The sequence below is a fragment of the Seriola dumerili genome, unplaced genomic scaffold (assembly GCF_002260705.1).
Source record: "Seriola dumerili isolate Sdu_G_001 unplaced genomic scaffold, Sdu_1.0 BDQW01000415.1, whole genome shotgun sequence".
In the NCBI taxonomy this organism is placed as follows: domain Eukaryota; kingdom Metazoa; phylum Chordata; class Actinopteri; order Carangiformes; family Carangidae; genus Seriola; species Seriola dumerili.
In genome coordinates this window covers 185,730-200,614 of record NW_019174670.1, presented here as the reverse complement: position 1 = coordinate 200,614, position 14,885 = coordinate 185,730, and the positions used below count along the sequence as shown (strand labels likewise).

At 44.5% G+C, this 14,885-nt stretch overlaps 1 protein-coding gene across 2 annotated transcripts; it reads right to left on the bottom strand.

Moving 5' to 3' along the window:
* Positions 1-1,722: 1,722 nt before the first annotated feature.
* Positions 1,723-13,641, bottom strand: LOC111233707 (semaphorin-4B-like). Of its 2 annotated transcripts, none has more exons than XM_022761587.1 (14): positions 13,467-13,641; positions 9,599-9,759; positions 9,323-9,385; positions 8,878-8,976; positions 8,691-8,781; positions 8,296-8,418; positions 7,332-7,459; positions 6,862-7,043; positions 6,514-6,652; positions 5,761-5,950; positions 5,556-5,671; positions 3,012-3,175; positions 2,726-2,796; positions 1,723-2,473 (listed from the first exon to the last, which is right to left on the bottom strand). In XM_022761587.1, the coding sequence occupies exons 1-14, from the start codon at positions 13,558-13,560 to the stop codon at positions 1,797-1,799; spliced, it is 2,298 nt and encodes a 765-aa protein (XP_022617308.1). In that variant the 5' UTR covers positions 13,561-13,641; the 3' UTR covers positions 1,723-1,796. The 2 variants fall into 2 exon arrangements, with proteins under 2 accessions (XP_022617308.1, XP_022617309.1); XM_022761588.1 differs by having other exon boundaries at positions 8,878-8,940.
* Positions 13,642-14,885: the final 1,244 nt, after the last annotated feature.

Genomic DNA, 14,885 nt, shown 5'->3' with positions numbered 1-14,885 from the left:
AACTAAGTTATTCACAAAACAACATCATTAAACATGTTTAAACATCAATATCAAATGTTACTATATTAAAGAAAACTAAATTAAAATTAAAAGTGACCTGAAAAAAGATTCTGTGCAGAACGAGTCACATCACATCAAAACATGTGGCAACATGGACGCTGTAAAACAAGTTTTTATAAAATCTTTTCATACGACATATGGTTACATACATCGACATAATTATCATGAGAAGTTGCTTGAACATATAGAAGAAAGAAAATATCAGTTTATCACATTTTATAACAACAAGGAAAAAGTCACAACAAAATCTTCAAAATGATTCAGTGACAATGAAACTTTGAGAAACTTGGTTCCAGCTTTTTAAAATTCAGCTGATTCCTGTAGGTGTGAATGTGTGAATATCTCAGTCCTGTGATGGACTGGTGACCTGTCCAGGTGAACCCCGCCCTCGCCCAATGTCAGCTGGGATTGGCTCCAGCCCCCCCGACCCTATATGGATAAGATGTGTGGATAATAGATAGTAGATAATAGATAATAGATAATGGATCTGTTGATGATGATAAACTGAGTTTCTTTGGGTTTTAGATGAAACATTTGAAGACGTCACCTTGGACTTTGTGAAACTATGATTTTTCTTAAATGTTAGACTCTAAATTGTTAATTAATTAATTATAAATTATTGAGGAAATAATGGACAACTAATAAAAAAAGGTAATAATACTTTGCCTGAGGTTTTCTGTGTGATAATCACTTAAATAAAACACAGCTGTATGTAGAAATAAACTGTTTACACATGAGCATCCCCCCACCCCCACCCCCCAGGTTTAGGGATCTTCAGCTTTTTAACAAATACATTGGATGTGGACGTCAGGCCTGATGCTCCATGTGTTTCAGGTGGTTCAGTTTCATCTCTGTGTGTCCACTACAGAGAGGTCAGGCAGGTGTTTAGCCTAGCTTAGCACAGACACTGGAGGTGGGGGGGAAACTGTTAGCGTAGATTCATCACAAGCTGAAAAAAGAAGAAATAATCTGATGAAAATGAAGCAGGTTTTAAGTTAGCTGATAAACAATAACCACGGGGCTAAGCTAACAGCTAGCTAAGTTCTTCTTGTAGCGAGCTGCTAACGTATTTCTGTCTGAGGGGAGAAAAATGGCTGATGACATCCAACAAAGGTCCCTGATCAAACAATGAACTGTGTGAAGTCTCACTAATAATAACTAATAACAGAAGTTTTAAAACACTGAGTCTGAGCTAGCTTTAAAAGATGGATACAAACTATGGGTTAGCATAAAATAAAGTGCTATCAAACACTTCTGAGCTGTTTCACTTTCGATGCTGCTTCCAGTGTTTGTGCTAAGCTAGGCTAAATCCACAAAGACTCTCTGACTCTGTGAATGGAAAATACTCCATCTGATCTGAGGACAGGTGAGCAGTTACCTGGATAATCAACAGACTGGACAACTGGTTAAAATCTTAAAACCAGATGGTTACCATGGTAACTTTGGATGCTAACAGATGAGAGCCATAAACCAGTTGTAGACGCACAGAGATGAAACTGAAACATCTGAAGATCCCGGATCACGAGGCTTCAGAGGATTTCTTTCTTTCTTTTAGGATTCTGACTTTAATCTCACAAGTCTGAATTTCCAAAATAAAAATTTTCGGGGTCTTTTTTTTTTTTTTTTTAGGTTTCTGACTTTTTTCCCAGAATTCTAAAAAAAAAAGAAAAAAAAAGTGACCCCCCCCCTCTTCAAACGCCTGGCGGCTGAACCAGGAGCATGTGAGTGAACCACTGTTACTCCACCTTCACCTCCGTACCGTCCGCACCGACCAGAGGATTCACTTTGTGCTCAGTCTTCCGTTGGCGCCACAGGTGCAGTCCTCCGAGGACCAGGGCGCAGATGCAGAGGACCAGCAGGAGGGAGACGACCACCAGCTCGCTGTAGTAACTCTTCTCTCGAGGAGGGACGGCGCCCGGCTCCTTCCAGGAGTGCGAGTCTTTTCTGGAGGTCACAGTCCAATGATCTTCAGTTTGGTTTTTCAAATCGGAGTCTTTGACGTTGAAGGTGGTCTCGTCTTTAAAACTGGTCGTGGACGTGTCCTCTCTGTCCTCTGGGTCTCCTGAAGGTTCAGGGACCCGGGGGGCCTCAGTGGCAATGTCCTCGAAAGACTCGTCTTTAGTGTCGGGCACGTGGCCGTCGACAGTTGGGGAGGGGCTCATGGAGCGGGGCAGAGCCGCCTGTCTGACAGTGTAGCCTGAGACTACTTCCTTGTACCCGCCCTCCTCCGCCTCACAGCGGTAGGTCCCGAGGGTGGCGGCGGCGGCGAGGAACCTGAGGCTGCCATCAGCTGATTGGATGAAGAGTTTATCTGGCAGGTGTTTAAACTGAGGGGAGGTCCAGGTGAGAGCGGCCATGTTGGAAGGTTTCAGACACGGAAGTCTCACAACTTCATTCAGCTGAACGCTGACCTCTGCAGGACAGACATCAGTGTTAGACTGAGTCAGCTGGTCAGACATGGAGGGACAAACATGTTCATCAGAGACAGAGACAGGGACAGAGAGAGAGACAGGGAGAGAGACAGAGACAGAGAGAGAGACAGAGAGACAGAGACAGAGACAGATGGATGATGAAGAAGGTGAAGAAGAAGATGGAGGATGGTTTATAAAGTGAAGACGTTTCTGTGTGTCAGCTGATTGATCATCGTCACTGAGGACGCGGTTACCTGTGTCCTGATTGGCTCTGCTCTGCTGCTGACACCCCTCCTCCACGCCGCCGCTCTCCAGGTCCTGAATCCTGAGGAGTGACATCACCCGTCAGTCACTGCTTAGGGCCGACTGACTGACAGCAGCTGATTCATTCACTAAATGCATCTAAATTCACTTAATTTAAATGAAATAATGATAAAATAAATAATAATGAAACAGAGTGAAATAAGAATAAGAATGAGTTTAAACCTGAGGCTGAAACCACTCAGGACCAACGTGTTAATGTTCTCATGTTCCACCTACATGGTCTCAGAACCGCGGCCCAGACCGGTGCAGACCCTCCTGGTCGGACTCCAGCCACACTGAGGGTCTCTGGCCAGAACACATTGGCTGCAGGTTCTGTAGGTGGAGCAGTTGGACACGGGGACAGCGGTCACACCCTCAGACGTCCCCACATAAAGGACTCCCTGCAGGACCAGAGAGCAGAGGTCTTAACTCTCCCACAGTCACAGACAGAGACGAGGAGTTTCAATAAAAACAGAGGAAAGACGTGAAAGATCAAAACCTCAGAGATGCTGGAAGGTCAGAGAGAAACATGTGGCTTTTACTTCAGGATGGAAAATGGAGGGAAACTTTTGTGGCAGCTGCTGAAAAGCCTTTTATAATTTATAAGACATCCTGTTAATGTCACAGAGATATGTTACAACAAGATATAATAATAATATAAAACAGAATAAAAGAATATGATAGTGTAGTGATATTATGACAAAATAATATGTATAATGTATATATTCTATGAAATAGAATCATTTAAAATATATAATTATATTATAATACTATAATTTAATTATATATATATATATTATTATATGACAATGATAATAATTCTACTATAATAAGGTGATAATAAAACCATGAGTTGATGTAAGAGTCAGATTCATCACTGATCACATTTAACTCTCAGAGGTCTGAGGGTTTTTCCTCCGGTTCTCCAGTATCTCTTTAATGGACTTTTCAAAGGTTGATATCACATGACGCCCAGGTGTTTATATCCCAGTGTTCACATCTGTCTCAGCTGCTTCTGTAATGACGCCCCTTTTTCACCCTCTTTGACCAGATGCTGAAAAACTGAAATTCTCCAAAACAAACTTCCCTGATGGTGATGAAGTGAAATGTGTTGACCAGAGTCTGAGCTTCATCAACAACAGAGCAGTGTATGAGTGAAATAGATGTTTAATAAAAGCCTGACATGAGATTTTGTAAAATCACTGAGTGGAAGCGTCGTCCACCACTCTGCTTTAACCAGCTTTTAGAGACCTGCTTCGACGCCTTCCAGCTCCCGCTCTGACTCACGTACCATCTCACAAGAATATGAAACGGAAAGTGGAGAGTCGACAGATTCTAACAACGTCTGAACCAGATTTCTACTCTGTGTTCTCACAGAGATATTAACAGGAACACCCGTCCTCCTCACAGGGTCATCCTGTCTCGTGTCCAGCTGATGGACAGACGGATGGACAAACTGATGGACAGCCTGTGATTGACAGCTGTCGTGTCGTGACTGCAGCTGCTGCAGCGACGGGACTGTGAGGATCAGGTGTTACTACATAGTGACTGTGGGTAACAACTGAACCACAGTGTCACAACCAGCGACTGAAAACCAGAAACCTTTCTTGGTATTTCATATATAAACACCAGAGAGCTCCGTCTTTAAACTGCCTTTTAATGTGGAATTATATTTTCATTTTCATGTTTTTAATTCCTTCATTATGACCCTGTTTACTTCCTGTTAACAGCTGTTTGTTGTTGTGATGATTAATTTCTCTGTGGATCAATAAAGTTTGATTTTAACAGTTTATTTTAAAATGTTTCTTTTCCTTTTTATTTATTAAACTTTTTATATGAAATAAAGTTTATTCTTGTTCAGTCTCGTGATTATTCTCTCTCAGTGTTTCATGTTTATTGTCATTAAACTTTAATCAAGAAGTCATTAACAGATTCAACGAAGATGCTGTTTATCAGTTCATGTTCCTGTTGATCAATAAATCAGTAAATAAATCAGTCCTGATCCATGATTTCAATCTGAAACATCACCTCACAGATGTAGCTGTGCTCATGTGACTCCGTCCTGATTAAAACTCTCAGTGTCAGACCCGGTGTGTTCAGGTGTGTTCAGATGTGTTCAGGTGTCTCAGGTTTGTTCAGGTGTGTTCAGGTGTCTCAGGTTTGTTCAGGTGTGTTCAGGTGTGTTCAGGTGTCTCAGGTTTGTTCAGGTGTGTTCAGGTGTCTCAGGTGTGTTCAGGTGTGTTCAGGTGTCTCAGGTGTGTTCATGTGTCTCAGTTGTGTTCAGGTGTCTCAGGTGTCTCAGGTGTGTTCAGATGTGTTCAGGTGTCTCAGGTTATTTCAGGTGTGTTCAGGTGTGTTCAGGTGTGTTCAGATGTGTTCAGGTGTCTCAGGTTTTTTCAGGTGTGTTCAGGTGTGTTCAGGTGTCTCAGGTTTGTTCAGGTGTGTTCAGGTGTCTCAGGTGTGTTCAGGTGTCTCAGGTGTGTTCAGATGTGTTCAGGTGTGTTCAGGTGTCTTAGGTGTCTCAGGTGTGTTCAGGTGTCTCAGGGGTGTTCAGGTGAGTTCATGTGTCTCAGGTGTATTCAGGTGTCTCAGGTGTGTTCAGGTGTGTTCAGGTGTGTTCAGGTGTCTCAGGTGTGTTCAGGTGAGTTCATGTGTCTCAGGTGTGTTCAGGTGTCTCAGGTGTGTTCAGGTGTGTTCATGTGTCTCAGGTGTGTTCAGATGTGTTCAGGTGTGTTCAGGTGTCTTAGGTGTCTCAGGTGTGTTCAGGTGTCTCAGGTTTACCTTGGTAGAGGACAGAGCGAGGCTTTTGACCAGCTGAGGTTGTGTGAAGACCTGAATCTCCTCGATGACCCGAGAACCCCGGTCAAACAGAACCACTTTGTGCAGGAAGCCGGACTCTGGACGTGAGAGACGGAGGACAGGTAACCATCAGACACCTGTGACCTCATCATCGGTGTCATCAGCTGTTTAATGTGAGGCGTCTTACCTGTGAGCAGGTAGAGGACGGTGTACTGTTTGCCGTTGGCTGCCGTCGTCCTCATGGCAGCCACTCTGCTGTACCGCTGCTCAGAGGAAACCAGGACCGGCCCGTCTGACACCGGTCTGACACCAGAACCGGTCAGGAAACTCTTCTTCACCTCCGCCAGCTCAGAATCTGATGCGTTGTCCAGTCCACACTGTCAGAGGAACAGGAAGTCATCAGTCCAAGTCATCCACCAGAACCAGAACCAGGTCTGAGCTACAGCAGAACCAGAACCAGGCCTGAGGTCTTTAAAAGAAGATCATTTTGTTTTAAAATATTTAAAAACATTATTCATATTTTTTTATTTATTATAAAATCTTTTTACCAAAATGGTAAAAACGATTTGTTGACCCATGTCCAACCCCTCCGTGTCCCAGCAGTGGCCCAGCAGTGGCCCAGCAGTGGCCCAGCAGTGGACCAGCAGTGGCCCCGGGCCACAGGGTCGGAACCATTGGTTAAGATACTAAAGTACCTCAAGCAGGTTGTGACCACCAGAGGGCAGCAACACTGAAAAATCTCTCCCAGCATGCATCAGTTTTTCACAGACACAGTCCGACACTCACCTGCTGCTGATCAGATATTTTATTTCTATATTTTCATCTTTTCCTGTTTGTATTTGTCTTTAACCTCCGACCTTTAACCTCTGATCTTTAACCTCTGTCCACACAGCTGCTTGAAACCTGACTTAACAGCACTGGTGCATCATGGGTGATATACCTTTCCCAGGTATGAGTGTTTTTCCAGCAGCGGACTCCACCGGTGCGTCTGCATGTCGAAGGTCCTGTAGCCTCCGGCGAACGCCGTCCTGACGTCCTGCAGCCTGAAGGCACAGACCGCCGACTCTGGACCGGAGGACCTGACAGAGACCAGAGGACACGGAGACGTCACAGGAAGTCACAAGGCGTGTCGTGGTGGAAGTTCAGACATTTTCTTAGAATGAGAACAGGACATCATGTTGCTGAGGTGGCCATTTTAAAATGCCTCAGATAACAGCAGCTGATTGGCCAAACCCCTCAGACCTCCGTCAGCTACACCTGATGGAGGTGTGTCTTTCTGGTTACCTACCACTGAGAGGTGAAGACGCCGTAGAACAGGGTGTCGGAGGCGTCGCCGCCCTCTGCTGGCTGCAGGGTGAACACGTCCTGGAGGACGTTGAAGGGCATCTGTCTGTGGGACTGACAGAGCAGAGGGGCTTTGGCGAAGGACGTCCACTTCCTCTGCAGCGTCCTCTGTCCCCCGACGTCGTCCTGAAACCAGCAGAGACCAGGTGAGCTCAGACTGCACAGGTTCAACGCACCGGGCCGGACTGTGCAGGACCAGGGTCAGAGAGGAGGGGCTACAGTGTCAGGTGGTCATGTGATCATGTGGTCATGTGATCAGTCTCATCAGTGACATGAGAGTTTAAAGTCACAGACGATCATGATCACAGAGTTGTGTGTTGTGTTACCTGTGCAGGTGAGTCAGGAAACTAGAACCAGGCCTGAGTTTTAATGTTCACTGTAAAAAAACTCTCTCTCTCTCTCTCTCTCTCTCACCTTGCAGACCTGGGCGACCCGGGCGATCTGCAGCTCGTCCACGAAGCTGAACTCTTTCCCAACCTCGCTGAAGAAGAAGTAGAGTTTCCTCTCAGCCGGGTCCCACGACGAGCTCACGAACGTTGGCTCTGAAATACAGGAAGTGATGAGAGGAGGGAAACTCAGGGTGCCATGCCGTGAACGGGTTCGGAATAACGTGGGGAAAAGAGATGTGAGAGTTCAGACGTGAGGAAACAGGAATTGTTTCTAGGACACGTCCGTGTTTCTGTCAGTCACCGACTCAACGCTTGTAAAGTCGGGACCTGGCACTCCGAGTCTCCTCGCACTTTGTAGATGTAGAACTGACACATGAGGAAACACTGCGGCTTTTAGCAGGAATTTAGAGACAAAGAGGAAGTGAAGGATGAGGAAGTGGAGCCACTCTGAACCTCAGTCAGTTTGTGAAGTGGCTTTGAAATATCAGCAATTACTTGTTTTTAACAACAACAACAACATGAGGACGTCTCTGTGTCTCTGCAGGACTGTTCTCCAGTCCCCGTCTCTTTTCTCTGTCCTTCCATTCGCCTTTATTTTATTTATTGTAAAACACTTTCAGCTGCTGCTCTTGTATTAAACTGATCTATAAATAAACTTTATTATTATTATTGTTACTGAACCTCGAGTCCGAGTCTAAAGACGAGCTGGACTCCACAAAGACGCTCCACCTTAAAGACACAGTTTTAATATCTGTCAATATCTGATGTCACATGTCACATGACCTGACAACAAAGAGTCAGTGCTCCAGTCTGAGTCCAGGTCAAGTCACGAGTCCTGAAAATCCAGACTTGAGTCCTGGACTACAACATGTCCACAGGAGAGCGAGCTCCTCAGAGTCAATCAAATATGTTTTCATGTGATTTAAAGGAGGTGCAGGAGGTGCAGGACCGGGTCCTAAGTGGATCAGGACTGGTGTGGCTTCACTCACCCTCCAGTAAATTGACGGACGAGTCCTGGCTGACGTCCCCTCGCTTCTGTTTGGTGAAGTGTCTCGAGATCTGAGGTTTGACTCCTCTGAAGTCACTGGTCGTGGCGGTGAACAGCTCGCCGTCTGCACACGCACATACACACGGTTCAGACACGTGGGAAGATTCAGCTCTGACTTTCACACTCAGTGATCACTTTATTAGGAACACCTGACTGACACTACCCAGGGTCTCAGAGGAAAGTTTCAACATCTGGAGGATCCATGAAGATCTGAGGACGTACGCAGAGGTGTTCCTAATAAAGTGATCATTCATATACTAACTCATGCACATGTTAAAATCTGAATTCACATATTTAATCTGATTTCAACAGACACGTAGTGTCACAGTGACTGACCAACGGTGATGGCCGTGTTCCTCTGGAACGGGCTGAAGGGACAGCGACCTTTAGCGTCGCCATGTTGGACCAGGGTGAAGCTCTCAGTGTCCTGAGGAGACGCACAGAGGACAAACTGTGAGGCTGAGTCACTGAGATGCTCATCAGCTGATGGACAAAACTACAGGACAATTATCTGAGGACGTACGATGAAGCTGTCATGAGGGCTGAAGGCAAAGCTGCCACAGGTGTAGAGGTGGGTGGAGTTTATCTGCTCCAACACATGGACAAAGTTTGGACAGTCGACCTGCAGAGAGAGAGAGGGGCTCATCACAGATTTAGAATGAATGATGTGGTGCGTTCAGGTTCCTTTGAACAGTCAGGATGTGAAACACACTCTGTGAACAACACGTGAACATCATTACAACTGAAGCTGCTCTAACTACATGTCCTGCTCGCCTCCTCCAGAGGATGAAGTCCTCACAGCAGCTGGATAGAACATGGAGCCTCATCAGCTGTGGAGAGATCAGCTGACCGATCAGCTGACATGAACATCCTGTAGGTACCCCAACCCTGTCTCTATAGCAGCAACTCAGTAGCAACATTTAGCTTAGCATAGCATACATGAATGGATGAGGATGGAGGTTTGTTACCGTCGGGTTCTTCCCTTTAAGTTCACAGTCTCGGATCTGAGACTGAGACGGACTCCAGTCCAGCTGGAGAGAGAGAGAGAGAGAGAGAGAGACAGAGAGAGAGACATTAACAGTATTTATATCTTAGAAAACTGAGTCGATTTTTGATCCTAAAGTTTTTCTCATGATGTAAAGTGATCAGTGTTGCAGGGAGGTGACAGATGTTTGTGGCCCCGCCCACAGACTGTGGCCCCGCCCACGTCTTCCATGTTTGAGGTAAACCTGACTTTAACCCACCTTCTTCTTCAGGCTGATGACATTACTCTGACTGACGTCCAATGAGAGGACGGCATCTCGCGCCCCCACATACAGGGTGGAGGAGTCGTTGCTTATCAACAGTGTGGTGGTGTTGTGGACGTCAGGGAGGCTGAAGTGGACCAGAGGTCTGTCTGCAGAGCCTGGACACAGACACAGATACAGGTTTATAGCAGCGCCGTGAAGGTCCTGGTCCTGGATCTGGACCTGGACCTGGAAATGGATCCACCAGAACAACACAGTAGTACACTACATTCTCTCTCTCTGACTCAAACAGCGGCGTAGTGATATGTTAGTTGAAAAAAGTAGTTCCAATGTAAAAGTCTGTTTGATAAAGTAATAATAATATTCAAAATAAAGTGACACTTCAACTGATATTAGTTCAATTCAATTCATTCACATTAGTTGATATTAGTTAAGCTGCGCCCACAGCAGCTCGTCACTCTGCTGCAGGTGAAGCACTGACGTCACGTCACCTGAACTACACCTGTAATCTGAAATGTGAGAGTAGACAGAAGAATAAACAGGAAACACTACAGTAAAGTAACTGAGTAAATGCACTTAGTTACTTTCCACTTCATCGTGTGAATGTGACGCCTCAAGTGAGTCCAGCTGCAGTTTCAGTGGTCTAAGGAGACCACAGCCTTCCCATCATGCACCTGTCCTCAGCACGTGCGGAAAGAGAAGGTCATTTATATAATTTGGTTTTCTCACATGAACCTTTCATCTTTTATTTTGAGAGCGGAGCTGCGAACCAGAGCGAGGCTGTAGCCCGAGACCAGCTGAGACAGTGAATAAAAGCAGCTCTGCATCAGCTGACCGGAGCGCAGACGACTTCCTGTTTCTGGGGCTGAGGCCTGTGTGGTTCAGGTTCAGAGAGGAAGTGGTTCAGAGAAACTGTTTTCATCTGATCAGAATGAGTTTAAAATAAGAACCTGAGCAGCTCGACGGAGAACGACTCTTCTTTCTCTCTTTCAGACGGGTTACATGTAAAGAAAAGCTGATTGTGGCAGGAGTCAGGACGGACTGATCAGAGATAATCACTAATCAATATAAGCAACAGAAACACAGAGAAGATGAACAGGATCAATCACAGATGAAAGCAGGTTGGTGGTTGACCCCAGTGACATTTACAGACTGTGTGAAGCAGGTGGGCGCTGACTGAAGACCGTCACTCTGACATGTTCTCATAGAGTCAAAGGGTCTTCTGGACCACACCTGGGCCACACCTGCAGGATTTGGTTTCTCTGAGTGTTTTTACCTGAAATCTGCTTTATTTTTATTGGATCACTCAGAAAACAGTCAGCCAATCAGAAGAGAGGCTCAGAGCCTCCTCTCATCTGATTGGCTCACAGACCTGTTGTTACTAGAGCTGCAGAGAGAAGCCTGAGAGAGGAGATGTAAAACTACACTGAGATGGTTTTAATATCTTCTTATGGATCAACACTTCAAATAAAACACAGAAGAAGAAACATGGAGCTTTAAACTCTCACCACAGCATCACATATCACATTATTACCATACATATTTTTGTGTAAATACATATGTTGGTAAATAACTTGCTGACAGTTGCAAATATAATTGGATCTCTTCCTTCACTGATGTATATGTAGGTTATTCTGTCATGTTTAGTATTTCGTGTGTAGGGTGGAGGTGACGGCTGTGTCCCTGTTCCAGCTCAGACTGTCCATAAAGTTTTGACCTGGTAGATGCCCAGCGGAGCACATTCACTTCCCTGTGCCATGAATGAACGTCTGTTGCCGTGGTATCGCTCACTGTCAATCAATGTCTTCACTGATCTCAACAGTCACTGTACCATGTGACCACATTGACGGTGGTTACAGGAAGTGATCTGTGTGGGGGCAGATTGCATGTGAAACTTCCTGTGCAGGGGGGGGGGGCTGCGCACTGAAAAAATAGATGAGTTTCTGTCTTGTTGATTTTCATTATATTATGATAGAGGCGGAGTATTAACACTGGTGTTAATGGGTCTCTGTGTCGGGGGTTGGCCTCCTGTGGTCGGTGTGGGTGCTGCGTGTGTCTGGAGGGGGGGAGGCTCTGTTGTCGCGGGTGCCTCTCGTGTTGTCTGGAGGGGGGGGGCTCTGTGTCGGGGGGTGCTCTGTGTCTGGAGGGGGGGGGGGCCTCTGTGTCGGGGGGGCTCTGTGTTTGGAGGACTGAAATGTTGAAGTGAGATTAATATGAAAGAAACCACAGGTAGAAAGAGTCGAGTCGTTAAAACTAAACTGAGCAGGGATCAGAATAAATAATTAGGTTCTATTGATGATTGTTTAGTTGAGGAAATTCATTTTTAGTGTTTTATACATTAGGGGAATTTAATTGTATAATGTTCACTTAGATAATATTTATTGATGATAATATTAAGTTTAAATTCATCATCTCGTTCTTCATGACGACTCCTGACTGAAAGAGAATGAATCTATATTTATGGATCTGGGCTTCAGTCCATCAGACAGAAAACAGCTGCTCTGTTGTTTCTACATTTATGTGGCTCTTCTGTGGTTTTAAATGTTGCTGCAGCAAAGCATTGTGGGACGGCATTTCTCCTTTCCTTTGGTAAAGGAAGCTCCAGTGTTTCCCAAAGGAGATGAGAGAGGAAGCAGTGAAGCTCCTTTTCTCATGAAGCTGCTCAGAGACTAAAGATCATTTCTCTCAGTCTGAAGCTTCAGACTTTCATAAAGACGCCTCGTTGTGTTCTATCATATTCATATATATTTACATACATCTATTTCTCACCTGTTTGTAGTCACATGTTTATTACATGTTTATTACATGTTCATGTTCACCTGTCGTTTAGCCGCTTGTTAGTGAGTTAGAGTTAGAGTTAGAGTTAGTGAGTTCACACTCAGCAGGAAGCAGAGACAGACTCCAATATGTGCGTCACACCTGCCGCGATCAGCCGCAGGTGACTGTGACAGTGAACGCATCACAGTTTACTCCTGTCACCAGACTCCAATAAAAAATCAAGTGTTTTTTATTTATTGATTGTTTGTTATTTTGATTGATTGTGAAACGACAACAAATGATCAATTCTTCATGTCTTCAGATGAATTTGGTTTTAAATTTAAAGCATCAACTTATTTATTATTAATAAACAATGTAAAAGATGGAGTGGAGTTCATCTGTCTGTAAAACGTTTGTTAATGAGTCGACCACATGTGTTTTACAGCACACAGGAAGAATAAAGTCTTTACTCCCCAATCGCGCTTTAAAAACAAGTTGTGACAAATAAATATTATTTATTATATATTAAATACATATTTATAAATATGTATTAAACGATGAAATAAGTGACACAACAAACAAGACAATCTTATTTTCCAACATGGGAAAAAATGTTGAGCTGAAACGTTCGATTGATCAGTGAGTTGATGGACAGAAAATTAATCAGAAACTACTTTCATCATTGACTAATAATTTTTTCAAGCAAAAATATGTATATCACCATTTTCTGACAGTTTATAGACAAATGATTAATCAATAATAAAATTAATAATCAGTTAAAGCTCTAAAGAAAATCTGACAAAAGAAAAAAGGTTTGGCTTCATCAGCTGTGATGAGTTTCCTGATATAAAATGTGATGTCATAATAAAAGTTGATTCATTATCTAATTCATGAAAATACTGAATAAAATTTCACATTTTAAAAAACTATAAATCAACGACAAAAAACCCTGTTATTTCCAATAAAGAAAAGTCACACACACAAACACACACACACACACACACACACAAACAAACACACACTCACACACACACACAAACACACACACACACAGAACCAGAAACATGAACATGATTGATAATCGATCAGAAACCTGTTTTGGACTCACCGAGGAGGAAGGAGGTTCGAGGAGGAGGCAGAGAGCCGACGGAGCTGAGGAGGCCCAGGACGGGGAGGAGGAGGAGGAGGACTGACGGAGGCATGATGGAGGAGCAGATGATATTAAAATCTTTACTTTCTTCGCGTTGGATCTGAACGCAGCAACAGGCAACACAGCATCGATTGAGACTGAACAGACGCTGAAGAAGACTCACCACAGCTTCCTCTTACTGTGTGGTCCGAGGTCAGGGGGGAGGGGAAGGAGGGAGGGAAGGAGGGAGGGAGGGAGGGAGGGAGGCCTGAATGTTTCTCTGAGCACCATCTGATGTGTCATACTGTCCCTCAGAGCTCACTGAGGGGAAGGGCCGCCTCTGTGTGTAGACACGACACCCTGAACTACACTTGAGTGTTTCTGTTCTATGTGTCACAGCTCCACATCTGTCTGACAGCTGCAGCTACTTCACAGATCAATAACATAAAATCAGCTCAGGTTCAGTTTGATCAGAGGCACAGAGACAATAGACCAGAAGAAGAAGAAGAAGAAGAATTAGGAGAAGTCGTCGTCATTCCTGGAGCTGAGTTTCTATCAGTGACAGTTTCTCTGAATCAGAGCAGAGTTCTGTTTGCAGTCGCTCTGATTCACTTCATCCTGTTTCACATCCTCCGTCTCTGGTGTCACATTTCAGTTTGACTCCGATGACGCAGCAGCTCAAACTCAGACAGGAAGTGGAATCTGTTTCTCTGCATTAAAGAGCAACATTCAGGCTAATTACTGGTTTATTAATTAAAGTCTGATGCTGAACCAGCAGGTTGATGACAACTGATGACATCATCACAGCAGCTCCACCCACCTACAAGGAACAAGCTAGAATGATCTGTCGGTTCCTCCGTAGACCACCTTCAGTTTAAAGGTTCCTTCAGTTCTGCAGGTAGATGAAATCAAGAGAAGCTCCGCCCCTCTCGGTTCTTCTGTCAGCGACAGTTAAAGAACAACAGTCAGGTTTCCATAGAAACACACAGGTTTTACTCACTGACCTCTTTTTAACGTTTATTAGGCGTTTAAGGAACATCAGTAAATTGTAGTGTCTACCAACTGCCTGCATCTGAGGCGTTTAGGGAACATTGGTAAATTGAAGTTTCTACTGATATTGTACATGTCGGGTGTTTAGGGAACATCAGTAAATTGTAGTGTCCATCAATGTTGTTCATGTGAGGCGTTTAGAGAACGTCAGTAGATTGTAGCGTCTACAGATATTGTGCATATGAGGTGTTTAGGGAACATCAGTAAATTGTAGTGTCTACCAACACTTGCATGTGAGGCATTTAAGGGAACATTGGTAAATTGTAGTGTCTATCAATGTTCTTGTGAGGCGTTCAGAGGACATACATACATTTTAGCATCTACCAAAAGCCAGTGTTCAAGAACATC